The 21,365-nt window shown below is 41.8% G+C and overlaps 1 protein-coding gene across 1 annotated transcript in view; it reads left to right on the top strand.

Annotated features, from left to right (window-relative positions):
• Nucleotides 1-21,365, top strand: part of LOC135090262 (voltage-dependent calcium channel type A subunit alpha-1-like) — a 290,421-nt gene that overhangs the window by 188,886 nt on the left and 80,170 nt on the right. The window contains exons 6-12 of the mRNA XM_063986871.1: nt 162-268; nt 11,733-11,888; nt 13,952-14,175; nt 15,128-15,231; nt 15,753-15,868; nt 17,810-17,875; nt 18,295-18,396. Coding sequence (XP_063842941.1) covers nt 162-268; nt 11,733-11,888; nt 13,952-14,175; nt 15,128-15,231; nt 15,753-15,868; nt 17,810-17,875; nt 18,295-18,396 — 875 coding nt within the window. The remainder of the gene's footprint in view (nt 1-161; nt 269-11,732; nt 11,889-13,951; nt 14,176-15,127; nt 15,232-15,752; nt 15,869-17,809; nt 17,876-18,294; nt 18,397-21,365) is intronic.

The raw sequence follows: 21,365 nt of genomic DNA, 5'->3' as shown, positions 1-21,365 counted from the left end.
GCAGCCTTGCCGGGGTCAGAGGTCAGCGGGGTGAGGGTGCTCAGGGTGATGATTGGCTTGCCACCAGCTTAGCCTAGTGTGAGGGTGTGAACGTGGTGTGAGGTAGTGGCTGCCGCTGGCTGGGTCCTGTGATAGTATTTGGCTGTATCTCCCTACGACAGCGGTATGACAATAATAGCAGCGGACAGTTTTGGCCAAACTGTGGATCTGAGGATGCTCCGCTCGTTCCGCGTCCTCAGGCCCCTGAAGTTGGTCTCTCGGCTGCCAAGTAAGTGGCCCGGGAACACTGCGCTCTGCTGCAGCCTCCCGGCCCCCCGCTCGCTAGGTAGTCTCGCTCCCTCCCGCTGCGGCACTGTGGCGGCGGCGACGGTGGCGGTGGTGGTGGCGGTGGCGCTGCCAGGCGGCACCCACGGCGGCACGCTCGGGCCGCCGCGGCCGCCAGGGCATTGCCACCGGGCACTCGGCACTTCCGCCAGGTGCCCTCCCTTCCCCAGGCCTGCCTCGCCTCCCCATCATTTCCCCAGGGCTTGGCTTCCAGATGACCCAAGTTGTCTCTCCTTCAAAAATTATAATTCTCCATAAGTGCGTGCGCGCGTGCGTGGCCTGGTGCAGCACGCCTCCCCTCTCCCTCTAATTCTTATGTAAATTCAGTGTTGGGTATCGAAGCCTCGTCGCTGAGTCACCTCAGTAATGACTCATCATGACCTTGTCTCACTCCCCCCCTCCCCCTTCCCTCCCCTTCCCTTACCCTCTCCCCGTCTTCAGTTACTCCCCCCACCGGGTAGGAAGGGGCCAGGCGGGGGCGCGAGGCCCTGGTGGTGCCGCCCTGGGGATCTGGTGGCTGGCGTGTCCCCGTGTTGCCCCCTGGCGGCCCCCCCCCTCACTGCTCCTGCTGCTGCTGCTACTACTGCTGCTGCTGCTGCTGCGGCCTCGTTCTAGTGGGTAGCTCACGGCCGCGGTGAATGATCCATCTAGACATGGTAAATAGAATGGTAGATGTAGAGCAAAGAATTTTAACTGCTCAAGGGGGGGACTAGAGTTGTTGAGTGTTGGTGTTGGTGGTGAGTCAGTGTTACCTCACCTTCCTGTAGTGGGGAACAGTGGACGCATGGGGTCATGTACCTAGAGCCCTGATGATCGGAGCATTAGTCCCGTCGCCTCGGGGCGCCACACACGCGGGCCAGCAGTGTGTGTGTGTGTGAGTGTGTGTGCGTGTGGGCTGGAGCTGGGCGCCATGAATGCAGCATCACCTGTAGTAGACACACTGAGAACCATAGGTATATAGATCACTTTAGTAGTTTGGCCGAGAGACAGTTTTTACCTAACATTTTCTGTACTACTTACCCGCTAAAGCAGCCTCGCTTATTTTACAAAGGTAGAGCCCTAGTGGAGCCGCCCGTGCGAGCAGCGTGTTGTTGTTGTTGTGCCCGGGTTGACGCCCCGCCTGCCCCGGGCGTCCCTCCGACCCTCCCTCCCCCACTCGTCATAGGGATCTAGCATTTCTAGTTTATCTCCGTGGCCACTCTTGTTCTCCTCACCCCGGCCATAGACCCCCGCTCCCCAAACTATCCTTCTCTCTTTTATATAACATCTAACAAATTTTTCTTAGATATTAGTGTGTGTTCTTTCAAACAATAGTGAATATCATTAGTGAGTAGCTTGGAGACCTAGTGGTCATTAGTTGGTAGCTATGGTTTTTATCTTTGCTTTTCAGATTCATCACGTTATCTGTGAGGAAAGACATAGGAATAGACTTAAGAACACTGAGAGCTATCCGGGTACTAAGGCCTTTAAAACTAGTATCAGGCATACCGAGTAAGTAGCCAGTTTAGCTAGACTGTAGTGCTCCCATTCTCTCTGACATGTCATCCTTACTTGTTCGCTTCTCCTTAGTTACTTTCTTTTGTTGCTGATGTACCCGCAAGCTACACCCTCCGCTTCCCTCACCACCAGCAAGACGCCTCACTCACACCCTCGCCTCCTCGCCTCACCCTTGCCCAAACCTTCCTTTGTTAAGACCTCATCCTCACCTTCCTCACCATCATTCCTTTCTACCTTTCTCTCCTCCTGTTCCTCCTTCATTTTCCATCCTTCTAACCTGGGTCCCTCATTCATACCTCTCTTCCTCCCTGGCCTCGTCCAACCTCTCCTCCTCCTCCTCCTCTTCTTTCTTTCTTTACACTTACATTTAGTTTGGTTTAGTCTTCAGTTCCTGGCTTCCGTTTCTTCCTCAACGCCCGCCTCTCTCTGTTGCTACGCTCCAAAAATGTGGTTCATAGAGTAACGCTCACAACAAGAGTAAGAGTTGATATAATAGATCGATATATACTTTACTGTTGCCCTTTAAAGTCAGTCACAATGAAGACAAGTTAGTAAAAAAAGAAGTCAAGAAATAATTAGCTGCCGTTCCCCCATCTTAGCTCTCAGATTCTTAGTAATCCAATAAAAGAGAAATGCAAAATGATACTAAAAGAGAATACCCTGATCAGGGATTTTTTTGTTTTTTGCAGTTCATGGTTAAAAACATGTGACTTGCTTTTTATCCTCTTTTTTTGCCCCCTTTTATCAATTTTTCTCTCCAAGTACTTGTTTCGTGTATAGAGTAGACAAATTTTTTAATCCATCTCTTGGTCTTTTTTATCTTTACTTCCTTTCTCTGTCTTCTCTTCTTCCTGCTTTCGCTCTTTCCTTCATCTCCCTCTTTCTTTCCTCTCATCTCCCTCGTTCCCCCTCCTCGCCCTTAAAGAATAATTAAAAACAGGTTCCCCTTTTTTTTTTTTACGTTTTAGAAGTGGCTGGTCTGGCCCATACCACCCCGCCCCTCAAAAAATTTTACTCCTCCCCCCACCAAACCTTAAAAATAGAAAAGAGCCGCGCAGATACTTTCCCCCTCTACCCCCAACTTTTTTAACCTCTCCTACCCCTTCCCAAACCTAACCTAACCCCACCAAAAGTCCTCCTGCCTTACAAATCCTCGCTAATCCTGCCGCTGGTTTTTTTTTTTTTTTTAGTCTGCCTTTTGAGTCTTTTTTGCATGAGAATGAATCAACCAAAAAAAAAAAGACAAAAAAAAAAGTTGATCATTCCACTGTTTTCCGCTGATGTTTTTGATGTTTGACACACACAACTCCCTCAAAAAAATGAAAAAAAAAGAGAAAATAGCGCTTTTTATATATCCTGCATTTGATAAGGAAAATCACCTCTCTATCCTGCTTGCTTCATCCTGTTTTTTGTTCCTTGTCCTACGTCACCCTTTCCTTCTTTCCTACACCCTTTTTTTTCCTCCATCCTTTTTTTCCTTCCTTTCCTTGCCCTTTTTTTCATCCTCCTCCTGCTCCTCCTCCTCCTCCTCCACCTCGTTCTCCTTCTCCTCTTCTTCCTACTGTTGCTATTGTTACTCCTACTCTTTCTCTTCTTTCCCTCTTCTTTTTCTCCTCCAACTCTTCTTTCTTCAAAATAATCGCATTGGTTGTTGTTGTTGTTGTTGTTGTTGTTGTTGTTGTTGTTGCTGTTGTTGCTGTTGTTACTCGTATTGTTGTTGTTTGTTGGTTGTTGCTGCTACTATTGTTTTTTTTTTATAGTGGTGGTGATGGTTGTGGTGGTGGTGATGGTGGTGGTGGTGGTGATGATGGTGGTGGTGAAGAATGTTTGAGATAACTCTCTCTCTCTCTCTCTCTCTCTCTCTCTCTCTCTCTCTCTCTCTCTCTCTCTCTCTCTCTCTCTCTCTCTCTCTCTCTCTCTCTCTGCCTATTTCTTTTTTCATCCAAAATTAACGATTTCTTCTACAGTGTGTGTGTGTGTGTGTACGTTCGGTTCTCTCTTGGAATATTACCGTCTCTCCTAAATTTCTGACTGTCATGCTGTTCTCATATAGACATTTTTTATTTTTTAATTTCCTTTAGTCTTCGAGCATATTTGGGGCCGCCGTGGCACAGTGGGACCGCGAGAGCACGGGTTCAAATCCTGGCTACAGTTTGAGAGTAGGAAGGGGATCCACTCGAGATGACGGTTCCCAAATGCCAAATAAAAAAGTCTTTCGTCAGGAGGCACCATCCTGGCCCTGATAGACGAAGGAAACTGGACATGAAAACAGAAAAAAAAGTCTTCGATAACATTTACGAAAGGTTACGTGAAGAAAGATATATGTTTCTTTTACTGTATTTACTTTATTTAGTCATTCGCGTGTTCATTATTTTTGCACATTTTCACTTCCTACAGTTGCAATGCACAGGAGAAACGGCGTTCATAGCAGAGCCAACAGGTCTGATGCTCCTTGTCCCTCCTTTGTGTTCCCTTGCAGTCCCTTGACAAGTGAGCAGACAAGAAACTGGAGACTCGCGTGATGACAAAAAAAAAAAAAAAAAAAAAAAAGAAAAAAAAGTGAAGGTCGCGCGCCGCCAAAACTGGACAACAGATGGCGTGGGCGTAGGAGAGGGAGGTGGGCGTGTCCTGGATGCACACACACACACACACACACACACACACACACACACACACACGGTACAGGAGACAATGAGGAAAAAATTATATGAACGAATTCTGTATTTTTTTTACTATTTTTTTTTCATTTTTAATTTTCTAAGATGGAATAGTAAGGTGTGTGTGCGCGTGTGTGTGTGTGTGTGTGTGTGTGTGTGTGTGTGTGTGTGGGTTTCAATATGATGCGGTATTAAGCTTGAACCGAATCCTGAAACCCTTCCCCCCCCCATCTCTCTCTCTCTCTCTCTCTCTCTCTCTCTCTCTCTCTCTCTCTCTCTCTCTCTCTCTCTCTCTCTCTCTCGCCCCGCCCCGCCCCGCCCCCTTCCCCTCCTTTCCCTCCCCTCCATTGATCAGTGAAGGCTCTTTCATCTCGTTGCCATGGCGACCGGATGCTGTCACCGCCCCGCCAGGTGTCTCCGCCCCCCGACCAGCCAAACCCGCCCCAACCAGCCTCGACCAGCCCCCGACCAGCCACCACCAGCCCCCAGCCCCTGACCAGCTAGACCAGCCCCGACCAGTCCCGAACAGCCACCCCAGATCCGCCCCGACTCGCCCCGACTCGCCCCGACCAGCCCTGACTGACCCCGACCAGCCCCGACCAGCCCTGACCAGTCCAACCATCCCCTATCAGCCCCGACCAACCCTAACCAGCCCTGACTACTCTAGACCAGCTCCGACCCACTTCTCTCCTCGCCGCTCGCCCACCACGCACCCCCGCACCGTACACACACACTAAGACATTATGATATCCGTGCGTGCGTGTGTGCGGGGCCTCACACACACACACACACACACACACACACAGAGAGAGAGAGAGAGAGAGAGAGAGAGAGATTAAGACACGCGTACAACAATCAAGCTTACACACACACACACACACACACACACGCCTTTCCCTTCCCCTCCCTTCCCTTCTCACTCAAGCTAAGTTAACTCGCCTCAGAATCAGATCTATTGAGAGATTCTACACTAAAACACAAGCGAGGAATAAATGGAATAAATGGGAATGACCGAGAAACTGTGTGTGTGTGTATGTGTGTGTGTGGACTGCTGGCTCGCTGGCTAGCTTGCGTGGCGGCGTATGGCAAGAAAGAACCACGCCCACTCCACCTCCCCTCCACCCTCCCCCTCCACTCCACCCCTCCACTCCTCCACCTCCCAGACGCCAGTTCAATACCACACCCCCTCACTCCACTCACTTCGACAGTACCTCACAGTCACGCTCTCTCTCTCTCTCTCTCTCTCTCTCTCTCTCTCTCTCTCTCTCTCTCTCTCCCATGCATACGCAGACTATCTATGGCTTGAAGGAGGCTAAGGAGGGGTGGTGGTGGTGGTGGTGGTGGTGGGCAAGGAGTGAATGAAAGGATGATTCAAGGATTTTCATGGTTTACAGAAGACGTAGTGTGTGTGTGTGTGTGTGTGTGTGTGTAAGGATAGTGGTGTTAATAATGATGATGTTAATGATGATGATGATAATAATGATAATAATAATAATAATGATAATAATAATAATGATAATAATAATAATAATAATAATAATAATAATAATAATGAGAAGAAAAAATGGAAGAAGGAGGAAATAGGTAGACTAATTGATTGACTGATTGATTTAAGACTCCAGCAGGTGCAATATACATCAACAACAACAACAACAACAACAACAACAACAACAACAACAACGACAACAAATAACCAACCAACTGTGAAAATACCAGAAGATCTAGTTACCTGTGAGAAAGCCATTGGAGTCAGTTACCTGTGAAAATACCTGAGGAATTACCTGTGAGAATAACTGTCAGGAACGCCACTCAGCTTGCTCGTGACAAATAATCTTTAAAAATGGACACTTCAGCATCTATAAATACGATGGTGGCATTGAGGAGGATGAGAGAGAGAGAGAGAGAGAGAGAGAGAGAGAGAGAGAGAGAGAGAGAGAGAGAGAGAGAGAGAGAGAGAGAGAGAGAGAGAGAGAGTTTAGATTGTCAATGATCCATGTAATGAGTTTCTCTCTGTTCGAAATTCTCTACTTTATTGTCTGGAAATACTGTCTCATTATTGTTATTACTACTATTACTATTTACTTACTACTACTACTACTACTACTACTACTACTACTACTACTACTAGTTATCCAAGCTATCCTCATTTCCCACTTTCTAAACAAACACGAATATTATGCGCGGGGAGGGAAATGAAAAAGAGGGGAAACTAAAACGAGTATTAATGGCAAATGAAGAAAAGTGAAAAAGAAAGAAAGTAAGAGAAACTGACGTACATACACAAGAACAAAGTACTAGATGCAAAAAAGTTCTCGGGAATTAACAAAGTTGTGGATTGTTCTTAAGAAGTGAACGAGTAATTGAGTGAGAAGATTGCCATTTGTACAAGCTTGAAATTTTGAAATCCTGAAAGTATTGACCGAAAAAAAAAAAAAAAAAAGAAAACGGAAAAAGAAAAAAAAACGAGTGGATGTCATGTATTTTTTTTTGTTTATTTATTTATTTATTTGTTTGTTTATTTACCGTTTGTCGCTTTCTGCCCACAATATCGTCTTTTTTTTATTCAGAGTTTTCATCTTTTATTCTTTTTCGAAGCTTCATTCTCAAAAACAGAAAACAATGTCACTTTTTTTCTTCTTCTCATTCTTCAGTTTTATTTCTGAACACAAAACTTTACACAAAACTTTATTTATCTATTTCCATTTATCAACGTATTATCTCACTGAGTCATTCATTTACTCATTTATTTATTCATTTATTTAATTGCTGGACAGTCAGTGCTTATCCAGGGACTTTTCTGTTTATTTTCAAATTTTATACATCAATTTCATACATATATATTCTTTTTTTTTCGAGAACAGCATCAACGTGTCTTTTGTTTATATATATTTTGATTCTCTTCAAAAAAAAAAAAAAAATCTGTCATTCATTCAGAGAGAGAGAGAGAGAGAGAGAGAGAGAGAGAAACCACACCACCATCCATCCATCCATCCATCTATCCATCCATCCATCGCCTAATCCCTTCCATATTATCCATCCCTTCGTCCCACCCTCCACCCTCCACCCTCCACCCACCCATCCATACATCCTTCCATCCACCGACCTCCCTCTTTCACCCTCGAGATGCGGTAAGTACATTTAAATCTTTATCTTTCTGTGCACCTTTACAAAACCCTTTATTTTTTTGCCTCTCTGGAATGCTCGCTAGTTCTCTAATGCATATGTGTGTATGTCCGGCGTGTCTGTATGTATGTGCGTGCGTGTGCGTGCGGGATGAGGTCGGGGAACGGGGTCACTGTTATAAAAAAAAATAAATAAATGAATAAATAAAAAAAAAAAATGAAATGAAGGAAAAAAAAATCAGGTCATTTCATCTGACTTTAGATTTTCTTTTTCTTTTCTTTCTTTTTTTTTTTTTTGTGTCGCGGGCAGAGAGGAGGAGGAGGAGAAGGAGGAGGAGGAAGATAGTACATTAAAAAGAAAAAAGGAGAAACAGACAAAAAAAAAAGGGGATGAGGTCACTGCCAGACTCTCACTCCTTATGAAAAATGAAATCTCCATTCTAACACTCCCTCCTTCCCTTCCTCTCCCTTCTTTCTCTCTCCCCCCTGACCTTTGACCCCCAGTCCCCCCGCCTCCGCCCACCCCCACCTTCTCATGGCACTCAGGTCAAGGCTCAGGCCCCCCACCCCCCCTAGCGACGCAAACCAATGCTGGCCGCCCCTTTGCAGAACTTGTAAAGAAAAAAAAAAGCTTGTACTATAGAATTTGCTAACTCGGGTTCTCCCTTTACCTTCCCTCCCTTTCCTTTCCCTCTCCCTTTTTTTTTTTTTACCAGTAGTGACTTTTTTTTAGTGTTTTGGTGTATTTTTGAAATTTTTGAGATATTTTTTTCATGTCTCTCTAAATTTTTCTCTCCCCCCCCGCCCGCCAAGTTTCTCTCTCTCCCTCCCTCCCTTTTGCCTCCCCTTTGTCATGTGTATATGTATATCATGTTAATATGTATACACTGGAGGGAGAGTATTTTTTTTGTGTATATATATATATATATTTTTTTTTTTTTTATTGCATTTTTATATATACGAGTCATTCATTTTTCTTTTTTCCTTCCCTCCATTTTCCGCTTCCCCTTCCTTCATGTTTCCCTTCCCCCTCCCTCCCTCCCTCGCCCCATCCCCAAAGAGGCCCATTTCACTCATACTCAGTCATTGTTGTATCTATGTATATACAAAAAAAAAAAAAAATAGAAGTGTCCCCCGCGTCTGCTGTGCACCTCAAGTTTTCAATAACAATAATAATAATAGTAATAATAATAATAACAATAATAATAATAATAATAATAATAATAACAATAATAATAATAATAATAATAATCTTAACTACCCACTTTTGATGCATATATATATTACTACTCTATATATATATATATTATCTCTGTATATATATATATATAAACATCGCAGATCTTTTTTTTTTTTTTTAAATATCTATCTATACATATATCCACGTACCATTTGTGTATATATATATATAACTGCTCTATATATATTTTTTTTAAAGCTATTTTTTTCACTCCCCCCCAGATAATATTTTGTGATAACCGCTTCTCCAGACGCCCAATGCTCTCTCTAGTTACTATTTTCACCTTTAATGAAGCGTGTGTTAAGAGTCACTTCCATCTGTTTATCGTAGTCACCGGTAGCTTTTACGTCCCCCCTCCCCCTTGTCTCTCCCCTTACCCCCTTCTCTCCCCCTCCTATATCGGGGAGTCGTGTTGTTATAAGAAGTTGTGTTATACTGTGACTCACCCTCCCTCTCTCCCTCCCCTCCCTCCCTCCCTCCCTCCCTCCCTTTTTCCCTTTTATTTATTTTTTATTTTTTTTTCCTTAGCCTCTCTATTCCCTCATTCGCCCAGTCTCCCTTTCTCTGTTCCTCCTCTTCCTGGCCATGCATGTCCCTTCCTCCTCTTTTTGTCCATTGTATGTGTCCCTCCTCCTCCTCCTTCTCCTCCTCCTGTTGTCGTCCATTTAATCTCCCCTTCCCCATCTTCCATCTCTCCTTCCGTTCTCCTCCTCCTCCTCCTCCTCCTCCTCCTCCTCCAGTAGAGCAAGAAAGTGTCAATCATTTAAGTGTTCCCTCACCTCCCGTTTTCTTTCACAACTAGCGCTCCAAAATGAGAAGTATTTTTGAGTGTGTGTGTATTTGCGTGTGCGTGAATGTAGCATACGTATATGTATATTTTTTTTCCCCTTTTTAATACATATTCCTACATTTTATTTTTTTTTTCTATTTTTTGTACCTATTTTTTGTACAATTTTTGAGATTTTTTTCCTTTTTTTTTTTTTCTCATATACTGTTGAATGATTGACACATGAACTACATCTCCCCATCTCCCCTCCCCACCCCAAACTCTTTTTCCTCCCCTCCCCATTCCCCCCAACCATCACCACCACCACTACTTTTTTTTCCCCCAACCATGTGTTTATATATATTTTGTTTTACCTTTTGTAGAATTTTTATAAAGAAAACAACACATTTTGTAACTTTTTTTTTCTTTTCAAACTTCTCATAAATATTTTTGCTCATTGAAATATATAACTACGTGAATTAATTTTTTGACACATCACTACCTATCATTCGTATGTAATTTTGTATATATTGACTTCCCCATTTTTTAACCCATCCTTACCCATCCCACCCCCATCCCTACCCTACGCATGTCCTCCCCATATCTTCCTCTCCCATTCCTCTTCCTTCTAGCATGTCTTAGCACTCCCAATCACTCCATTCCTCCCCATTCTCTCCTCTCCCATTCCTCTTCCTTCTAGCATGTCTTACCTTTCCCCATCACTCCCCATCACTCCCCATTCCTCTTTTTTTTCCGTCATTCTTCCTGGCATGTCTTACCTTTCCAGGCACATCCCATTTCCTCCATATACCCTCCTTTTCTATCCCTCTTCCCCATACATTCCTTCCCCATTCCTCTTCCTTCCCCATCACTTCTCATTTCCTTCCTATTCCTAATATACCCACAGACCCATCCACCTCTCCTCTCAGCCCAGTCTTCCTCCCATTACCTTGCATGATATCACCCATTCCCCTTACCCATTCTCCCATATCCTTTAAACCCAAATCCTTAAAATACACCCACTACATTTTTCTTATCCTTGCATGGCCATCTTTAAATCCTACATCCTTCTTCTTTACTTTCATTCTTTTTCCATTATTTTCGTATCCTGCATGACCATCCTTCACCATCCTACGCCTCTTTGCACTCCATTCCTACACCCAGACTGGTCCCTCCTTCACCTTCCTGAGCCTTATCCACCTCACGCCCTTAGCATGGATATCCTACAAACATTGAACCTCATTCCTGATTCCTGTGTCCTTAACTACATCATGCCAAGCCCTTCTATCCTCACAATCTTACGGTACATGCCCCACACTACCCTTCCTATCCTTATTAATCATGCACGGTCATCCTACACAGTCTCCTATGCCCAGTCCTTTCATAAAGCACCAGGTTCAGTCCTGCATCCGTTCCTATTTTAATCCTACACCTGGCATGTCATATCCTTCCGTCCTACGTAGTAATCCTATATCCAAATCCTTTCATATAGCACGTAAGTCCTTTACTTCCTACTGTAATCCTACACCTAGCATGGCATATCTTTCCTTCCTACTTATATCCACTCCTACATGATGAGAACCAGGTATCCTTCAGAAAGTCATCCTGCAATACTCCTTCAAGTTCTAAGACCATGCATGCTAGTCCTATCCTCCTGCACCTCCTCCCATCCTACACAACAATTCTACATGTCCCTTCCTACGTCCTACGGCATGATAGGAACCAGACATCCTTCAGAAAATCTCCCCTTGACCATGCCCATCCTACTCCTAGCATGTTAACCCCTTCCATCCTACACATCCATCCTGTATCCTACTGCATCATGACTGGAACCAGATATCCTTCAGAAAATCCTTGCATTACTCCTTCCCATTCCTAGACCCTTCCCATCCTACACTAATCCTACACCAGCATGCCAAATCTTTCTATCCTATCTAACAATACTACATCCCATCCTATATCCTATGGCATGACACGATCCAGATATCCTTCAGGAAGTCACCCCTGGCATTACTCCTTCCCGTTTCCCGTGACCCTGCATGCCCGTCCTGCCCTCCTGCACCTCCTCCCGCCCCCCCTCTCCTTCAGGCATCCTTTCACTTTTAAACACGCCCCTCTGTTCCCAGGCCTGCAGGTGGTTCTCAAGTCCATCATAAAGGCAATGGCGCCCCTCCTTCAAATTGGGCTCCTCGTCCTCTTCGCTATTGTTATATTTGCCATCATCGGCCTTGAATTCTACTCTGGTGCTCTCCATAAAACATGCTACAGTTTAGCCAACTTAGGTAAGTGTGTTGCGGGCTCTGGTGCTGTTGCTGTTTTGGTTTTCTATGTAAGTGTCCTTTTTTTTTTTTTTTAAGGTTGGCGGTGAGTGTCTTGTTCTTGTGTTATCTTATTCCACATGTTGTTTATTCAGTTTACTGTGTTAAGTGAAAGGATGAACAGATAATTACACCCTTGTTACAAACTGACAAGTTTTCTGGTATCTGTTCTCCTCGTGTAGATAATGATAATAGTAATAGGCTGGAAACGATGCTTCGTAAGGTTCACGAGCGCTGCTTCAGTGACCAATGCCCAGTGTTGCCACTCCTTGCATTCTTTTCCCTCGGTCTTAGGTCAATATTTTCCATCGAATCTTCCAAATCTCGGAGTTTTATGAAGTGCATCACAATACACAAGTTGTACAGCACTCACCATCATCGAAGGACACTTCTAAAAGACGTGATTGTGAGGAGACATCAAGAATTGTATATTTTCGAAACTTTAACAGAAAATACATGCTCATCTTTATCTGTTTTGAGTGATTTTAATACGCAGCCTTATGCAAGATTCTGTACTGGCAAGTGTTACCCACTCTCTTCGGAAAACCAAGAGAGTTCAGTCAATTTGTAACTTCACGGCGAGCTAGTCAATGTGCAGCCTTATACAAGACTCTGTAGTGGCGAGTGGCAACTGTCTCTCTTGTGACGGTGACTTGGAAGGCTAAACGTGTCTCTAGCTTCCTTCACGACGAATTAGTCTATATACAAACTTATACAAGATTCTCTGGTGGCAAGTAGTGATCATCTTATTTCTGATGACCAAGGGAACTATATGAATCTCAAACTTCTTTGCCACCGATCCAATTAATATGCAGCCTTACGTCTTCAGTAGTGGAAAATGGCAATTTATCTTACTTCTGGTCACCAAGAGAGCTAAATTAATCTATAACCTACTTCACGGCGATTTACTTATTATGCAGCTTTATACAATATACTATAGATGGCAAATGGTCACTATCCTTCTTCCGGCGACCAAGGAAGCGACACGAATCTAATTTCCCTCACGGCGATCCTCTCAGTGTTTCCAAGCCGTGTCGAACCGATCATAACGAAACATGAAACACCTTGTCTTCACTTCCACACTCCGTTCTCATCCTGACATCTGCACTACGTTTCAATATCCTAATAAAGCTCTCAGATGAAAATGCCAATGCTATTTCAATATTGTCCAAAGAAGGAATGACAGAGTTAAGAAGCGTAAGAAAGAGGAAGCAAAGCACATAGGGAGAAACTAAGGAGGACTGTGAGTGAGGAACAGAACAGGAGGCAGGACCCGCTTTGAATGACTCCTTACCATCCCACCGCGCCTCGCACTTCATGTCCAGCATCACCATTAGGGATGTGCAGGTCAAAAACCACCATTGACGCCATCTTAAGGTTGGCTTGCTTCTGGAAATGGAAAAGGTAACACACTGAAATAAGTTATCTGCAAAGGAACTTCATCGAGGAAGTTTTTCAGAACCCAGGAAAGTTTGATGGAATGTATTTTAATGATAATCTGTTTTGACTATGAAAAAAAAAAAAAAAAGTTAGGTTAGCGATAACATGCACTCCACGGATTTTGTGATGAAACTGTTTTTGTGTTTAGAATTACATATCTGTTAATTGTTTCTTGGAATACCTCTCTCAGTTAACTTTATACATGCATTTTTAGTTGTTCATTTTACACTCTATTATTCTTTCCATTTTGGAAACATTCAGTCAGTTTGTACAATCACAGTTTCGTTGTGGCAGATTAAGCTATTTTTTTTTTTTTTTTTTTCATTGTTACAGACATAATTGTTTTTGCTGTCCATTCCTTTACACACCTGACTGCCTTATGACAATGTCCTGACTATAAGAACATGAGTAACAACGAACAATACAGTATTAAAGTTTCATCTGCTGGAGTGCAATGAACACAATCAACAACTACAGTACATCACCGCATCAGAACACCACACCACATGACATCCCCATCATCTGCTTCCCTCCCTCCTTCCATCCCTCGATCCTTCCCTCCCTCACGCCCCGGTGTGTCATTACAGATCAGATAGTGACAGAGGGAGAGATGGCCACACCCTGTTTTCAAACGGAGAATAGGTCCCAGGCTCCCAGCGGTGCCTATGTCTGTGATCCTGAAATATCCACCTGCCTGGAGAAGTGGGATGGGCCCAACTATGGTATCACGTCCTTTGATAATATTGGTTTTGCTATGTTGACAGTGTTTCAGTGCATCACACAGGAGGGCTGGACGGCCATCCTCTACTGGGTGAGTGGGAGGTGCTGGTGGTGGTGTGTAATATCCATTGGCCGTTACTCATACCCTTTTTGTATTTTCAATATTTTCTTCTTATTATTACAACCAGTAGTATACAGTAATCCATAGTATTTGTCTTTTCAGTATTTTTTCCATTATTACAAGCAACAGTGTACAGTATTTCATGGTAGTTACTGGTATTACTCTTAAACTTCTGTTTGTGATGTTGCTAGGGATTTGTGTCCATTATTACACGTGACAGTGTATAATATCTCATGCCAGGTACTCATACATGTACTCTGAAAGCAGTAGTATTTGTATTGACATTATTCCCTTCTCCATTATTTTTTTGTACTTCCTGAAAACTCTTCAAGCTAGTATCGTAAAATTTATAAGTCGACCCATCTCACAAGACAAGGAGTGTGTAGTATTGTACATCTTTGAGTCATGTCAGGGCAGCAGAGTTCAGATCAGCACCAGTAGGAGCAGAAACCCTATCAGAGCACAGTCTAACCCTTGTTTGCCCTTCACCTGACTTGGCATCCTAAAATTCACAAGTTTACCCTTCTCATGAGATAAGTTTGTAGTACATGTGTAAGTCACGTCAGTACAGCAGAGTTCAGATCAACATTAGTAGGAGGAGAAATCCTATCAGAATGCAGTCAGACTCTTCCCCTTTCATTTGACTTGGCATCTTAAAATTCACAAGTTTACTGGTCTCATGAGATAAGTTTGTAGTACATCTGTGAGTCATATCAGGGTGGCAAAGTTTAGATCAACATCAGTAGAACAGACTAACCTTCTTTACCTTCCACCTAACTTTGCATCTTAAAATCCACATGTCTCACAAGATAATAATTTCACAGTCCACCTTTGAGTCACATCATGGCAGCAGAGCATGTCAACATCAGTAGGAGGAGGAACCGTATCAGATCACAGACTAACCCTTCTTTCCCGCCCACAGACAAATGATGCAATGGGTGGAAAATTCAACTTCCTCTACTTTGTGCCCCTTATTGTGCTGGGGTCTTTTTTCATGCTCAACTTAGTTCTTGGTGTGTTGTCTGGGTGAGTACCAAGTGTTGTTTACCTTCTTGAATTCTAAATGTACCAAAATATGAATTAATCCAAGTTTTACCTATTGATTTATTTTTAAGGGATTTAGTCAGAGTTGTAACGTGTTTTAAGTGAGGGTGTGAGTGCTTGTGTTATTGAGAGTGGTGGGGAGGTTGTGCTAATGAGAACATGCCAATTACTGGTTGTCCAGACTTAACGATATCAGTTTCCAGTTACATGTTTTTAACGAGTGTCACACAATGGTTATTAAGATATGTTATGTAAACTTTTCCTATCTTTGTCTCCATGTTTCTTTGAGTTTTTAAATTATCCTTGTCGTTCTTTCATTTCAGTCAGTATCTGTATTATTTGGACACATACATACACAAAACTGTAAATACACACACACACACACACACACACACATGCAAGACCCATACACACTTCCATTAAGGCCAAATAACTTCAGCGTGTGGTGCAGTGGCAGTGAAGTCCATGAAGTGACTTAGCCAGAACAATTGCTTACCTTACAGAGAGTTTTCCAATGAAAGGAAACGCGTTGAGAAAAGGGAAGCCCACAGGAAGTATAGGATCAGGAGAAATTTCACTGATGCCTTCACTGGTTATTTTGACTGGATCTGTAAAGCAGGTACTGGGCACAAGCAGCCTCAGTATAGTAGAGCCCTGTATCTCTGCCTGTATGTACCACCTCACACAGTCTGACAGTTCTGCTACTTTGCTGTATAATCTGTAAAATTGTATAGCTGTGTAATCAAAGTCATAATGTTGGATTTAAAGTATGATCCTCAGTTTTATAAGAAGAGAAGGTTACTGGGTCAGTCTGGTGCATAGAAGCTTATTCACAGATTGACGGATTTTCTGAATTCTGCATAAATTTTGGAAGCTGAGAAGGGGAAATGTGAGAAAATTAACCACCTCAGTCAGAACACTTTTATAATATTCATGTCCGCTGGTATGGTGATTAACCTTACTTTCCATTTTCTTTAGATTACTCAGACTAACTTCCTCAACACACACAAGGAGGAAAAAACTAAGTCCATTTCTCAAACATTACATAAACTTGAGGCTTCTAACCAAACCATTCCCATCACATTTGTTTAGTAGGAGGCTGTTAATCAGGTTTTAATTCTTGACTAACACCCTTCACACACACACACACACACACACACACACACACACACACACACACACAAGGAAGAAAAGAATAAAAACACAAACACCATTTATCAACAAATACGTAAACTTAAGTTTTCCGAAGTGTTTCCATCATGTGTTCAGTAGGACGGTGTTAATCTCTCAGTGGTGAAAGAGAGCAGTGACCTTTGCCATTTAATCCTGGCCACTTGATGTCATTTTAAGCACGACCTTTGGAAAGTGCCGGTCATGTTCTTATTTTCATCTCCTTTCTCTTCTGCGTGTGTGATGAGTCAAGGTTATCCACGTATTTATCATATACCAGTACCACCAAATAAATAATAATGTTTGGCAAGGGAACTTCGTCATCCACACAACTTTTATCATTGGCCAGTTTGACAATAATTACGTCTTGGAGAAAGCGTATTAAGTTTTAGTGTATTTTTTAACGTATTTTCATATTCACTGTAAATCTAGAAGTTTATTGCCTGTATTTCTAAGCTATGAAGTTGTTATCAAGTGTACTTTTGTATGGTTTGAAAGTATGTTTAGAAACTTTAGGGTATTCTTGTGTTCGCTGTAAATCCAGAAACTTATTCCCAGTATTTTTAAGCTAAAAAGTTATTGGTATCAGATCTACTTGCTTAGGTACAGTTAGAAAGTATGTTAAGAAATTTTAGGATGTTCTTGTCTTCACTGTATATCCAGAAGCTTTTATTCCTACTATTTCTAAGCCAGGAAATTATTGCTATCTAATCTATTGCTTATGTACAGTCATGCTCAGAAATTGATAAAACCTTCACTTATTTTCATTGTTTGCTATTTTCCTGCAGCCTTGTGTCCTCTGATCTGACAGCCTCCTTATAGATTAGACGTAAGATTGTCAAAGGATGCATGGTTCAGGAAAGTAAGTGACAGTGAAAGTGGGTGTAACAAGGTAATAATTTCTTGATCACACCTGTACCTATTGCAGTCTCCAGTACTTATTGCCTTATATTTACATGCTTATTGCCCCTTCTCCCTTTCTCGATTCCAGTGAATTTGCTAAGGAGAGAGAAAGAGTAGAAAATAGACAAGAATTTTTAAAACTTAGAAGACAGCAGCAGTTAGAGAGAGAGTTGAATGGGTATGTGGAGTGGATATGTAAAGCAGGTAGGTGTCCAAAGCTTTATTCCTCTGTGCATGAGTGTTTGATAAAAAGATAAAGCTACTGCTGATAATGAAGAATAATATATGCAATTTTTTAGGCTTAGTGACTAATAAAGAAATTGATGATACTTGTGGTGATAAAGAAAAGTATACACCAGCATCCATACTACTGCTAAATATTTGTTGATTAATTGTAAAGTCAGAGAAACGAGAAGCATTTTGAGATAGGACTTATAGGCTAGATTCCAAAGGGTGTGTGTGTATTTATCAAGTCCGTCATTTGCAGAGGAGGTGATTCTTGCTGAAGAGAGAACAACAGACGAGGAGAAGGCTCACATAATGGAGGGTGAGTGTGAGTGTTCAATGGCAGTAGTTTTCGTAAAGACATCCACATATTCCTAGTGAAGCTAATGCATATAAACAAGCTGTAGTTATTATTACAGTTGAAGCTCAGTATTTACAAGTGAATTACATGCTTTTCCTAACAGATATTGATAAATCCAAGTATTGTAAGTCAGAATCAAATGTAGTTTTTAATATTTTGTTGTATTTTCAGTATTTTTTTGATAATTTTTTTTCTCGTTTCTTTATTTCCACTTTAGATTGATCACTCGTAAATCAGGATAAGGGAGAAAATTAATGTAACCCTTATTTTAGCACTTGTAAATCCTGAAACGCCTGCACAGTATTGCTACACGTGAATGTTTATGACTGATCTGTGTGTTCAGTATTTCTACACTAAGTCACCTCCCTTTCCCCCTTCCATTGCAGCAAGGAGAAGAGCAGCAGCAAAGAGGAAAAAACTGAAACATTTAGGGAAGAGTAAAAGCACAGACACTGAAGATGAGGATAATGAGGCTGAAGATGATGATGGTGAGTAGATTGTCAAGACTTACCTTCTTTGGCTCCTTATTTTTGCCATTGGTTTTGTTAAGTATCTTTTGTTCCATTTATGATTTCTTTTCTTTTTTTTTTTTTTCTTTTTTTCAGGCCTATTTCCTCATTCCATTGCATCTGATTTGCCAAGATATTTGTAGGTTTGAGTTACTGTGTTTTATTTTGTTTTGTTATTTTATCTTGCGTTTGTACGCGTAATCTCTTTTCCAGGCTTTCGTTTTTCTTTCCGGTGGCAGAGTTGAGAAGTCTACATCACTGTGCAGCTCTTGCTTACCTCTCAGCTGTGATTTCTGTTCCTCTTCTGTAAATAAACAAATCCCAGAGCCTCTGTCTGGGATGGAGTTTCATTATTTGCTTTATCGTGCATGAATGGATGTTTAGTCTCTCAACAAACAAGCCTTAGCAGTCATCATCTTTCATTGTATATATCTGAAATCATCTTTTTCTTGCAGTTCTTAAAAAATTTGGTTTCTGTCAGTTTTTGTACAATGGCTGATTGCTTTTCAGTTTCTCATCTTTATTTCTTGTGATCATAACCCAATGATCATCCCTCATTGTATTTAATCAAAATCACTCATTTTTCACCTGTTTTTTTTTTTGTTTTTTTTTTCATGTGCAATGGCTGACTTGCTTTTTCAAAATTTCAGCTTCTTTCTTTGTTGTCGTCATCACAGATCACCTTTTTCTTTCTCCCCATCTTAATGCTCCTCTGATTTCAGGCCAAAAATTTCCCACTCTCTCTGAGCTCCAGAAACTAACACGGCTCCCCAGCCTTAATGAACACACTGTCCCTGTGTGGGTCGCTCGGATCCTTTCAGTGTTGCTGTCATGCTTCACTTGTTTGTGTCATCTTTCGTTGTCTTCTGCAATCAGTGTTCAAAATCTGAATGGTCACCACTAAATAGTTTTTGTTTTACTTACTTAAATTCTCTTATTAAACTTAGAAGTGCCATATGTATTTATACTATATATATTCATATACATACTACTATACAAAAAATGTCTTGCCTGTACATACACCTACTACTACTTTTTCCTGTGTAGAATTTTTATTATTACGACTATACCAGCTGGAGAGATAACACGATGATTCAGAAGACTTGGATAATGCAAGAGTTTTAACATTTTATAACACCTCTCAGAAATCAAATATAGTGTATAATTCACAAGTGCAATCATGAGTAACTTTTGTTTTTTCTTGCCAATCTTTAATGTATTACAGTTTCCCAGCAACATTTTTTCCAGGAGCATTATCCAAAGTTTTGAGTTATCCCCCCCCTGACCTGTGTCTCTAATGCATTCTTTGTGCCGACAGTTGCGTTTTTCCTTCAGCTGTTTTTGTTTTTGTTCATCAAATTCATGCCACAGCGAAGCAATGCACTTTAGATACACCTGATCTTCTTTGCACCTACTGACCCTTAATAGTGTGACTCTGCCTTGATCAGTGTCTTCCTGGAGTAACTGCACACTTCACCATTAACCAGCTTTATGCACTAGCGTCACTAAACTTTTCATTCGGCACAAAGAATAATGGAAACACAGGTATGGGAGTGTGTGTAGTATTGCACTGTTCATATGTCAGCAGAGAATCTTCTAATACCTTATACAATCTCCATATAATACACTGGGCCCTCTTTTTTTTTTATTCTGAACCTGGATGGACTGTTTGTTTATCAGTCTCCATGTCAAAGTGCTACTCTTATGTCGATTCCATTTGTTGTTGTCCATGCAAATGATAATGTCTGATCAAAAGTTTCAAGACTGGTCCATGACTGTAACCGGTCCGATGCAGCAGCGACCGGCAGCTTCCTGTCTGTCGGTTGTGTTTGTGGGCAGGCAGAATTTTGGTCCTGCTTTTTACTTTGCTATTGACGTCATTCAGTGTGTGACTCCCGGCTCATCACCTGACATCGCGCGGCTCATTCACACACCTCATCCACCTGTCAGTGTGGCCGCAGCTGTGCCACTCACCACTCATTCATTAACTGCCCACCATAATGCATATAGGTGAGATTATCAACTAGAATTTACATATTTGACTCTCAGACACATTCTTTTTTGTATTCTGTTGGAGTCGTAGTACTCAGTCAGTCAGTGAGTCAGAAAGGAGGCTCATTGATGTAGTGTTCAGTAATCACCAAGTGCAGGCAGTCCTTGTGCTTCACTGCTAGGGAGAGTCAGTATGCAAGCTAGCAGGTAACCACACATTTCATTCATATAAACACAGGATTCAGTGGACTGCATCAATTGAATGTCTGTGTGTGTGTGTGTATGTTCTAAAAGTCAACACTAAACAATAATATCCCAGTGATGCATGTGTGCATGCATATTTTACCATTCAATCTCAAGGAGTGTGACTTCACATTACTTTTACAGGCCATATAATGTTTTATGCATTGATATTTTAACTTAGGGTTCCAAATGTTCAAGTTTATATTTTTCTCTCTAGCTAGTGTTTGTTAGTCTTGTTCTCTAAGTCAAAATATGTTGGTTCTCATTGTTCTCATTGTCTGTCACTGGTGTTGGCTGTTTACCCCAGAGGAAGAGTATGGATTGGCCAGACTTTCCTGTTTGCCACCGATACAACATGGAAAACAGGAAAAGGAAGAAAAATTATGTTGAAGGGAGTTTGTAACACTTAATTGAATATCCTTGAGTGTTCTGGCAAACTATAGTGCATTTTGTAGCACAAATCTAGTGTGAAAATTGAAATTAAGAGACAAGTGAGAGGTGCTCCATGACAACACTCATCTCTGTCTCTCCTCTTTGTCTTTTCCAAGTTGATCCAAATATTCATTTTTATCAAGGACTGCCTGTAAACTAAAACTGAAAAAATTGCCATCTTTGTGTGAATGACAGTACATAGTGAAGAACATTTCACATCATTGTGAAGGAAGAAGTCAGATTAAATTATAGTGAGCTGTTCCAGATTAGTTCCTGGACTT

This window comes from Scylla paramamosain, chromosome 34, assembly GCF_035594125.1.
Source record: "Scylla paramamosain isolate STU-SP2022 chromosome 34, ASM3559412v1, whole genome shotgun sequence".
Taxonomy (NCBI): domain Eukaryota; kingdom Metazoa; phylum Arthropoda; class Malacostraca; order Decapoda; family Portunidae; genus Scylla; species Scylla paramamosain.
Note: the sequence above shows the minus strand (reverse complement) of the source record. Positions and strands in the feature narration are given on the sequence as shown.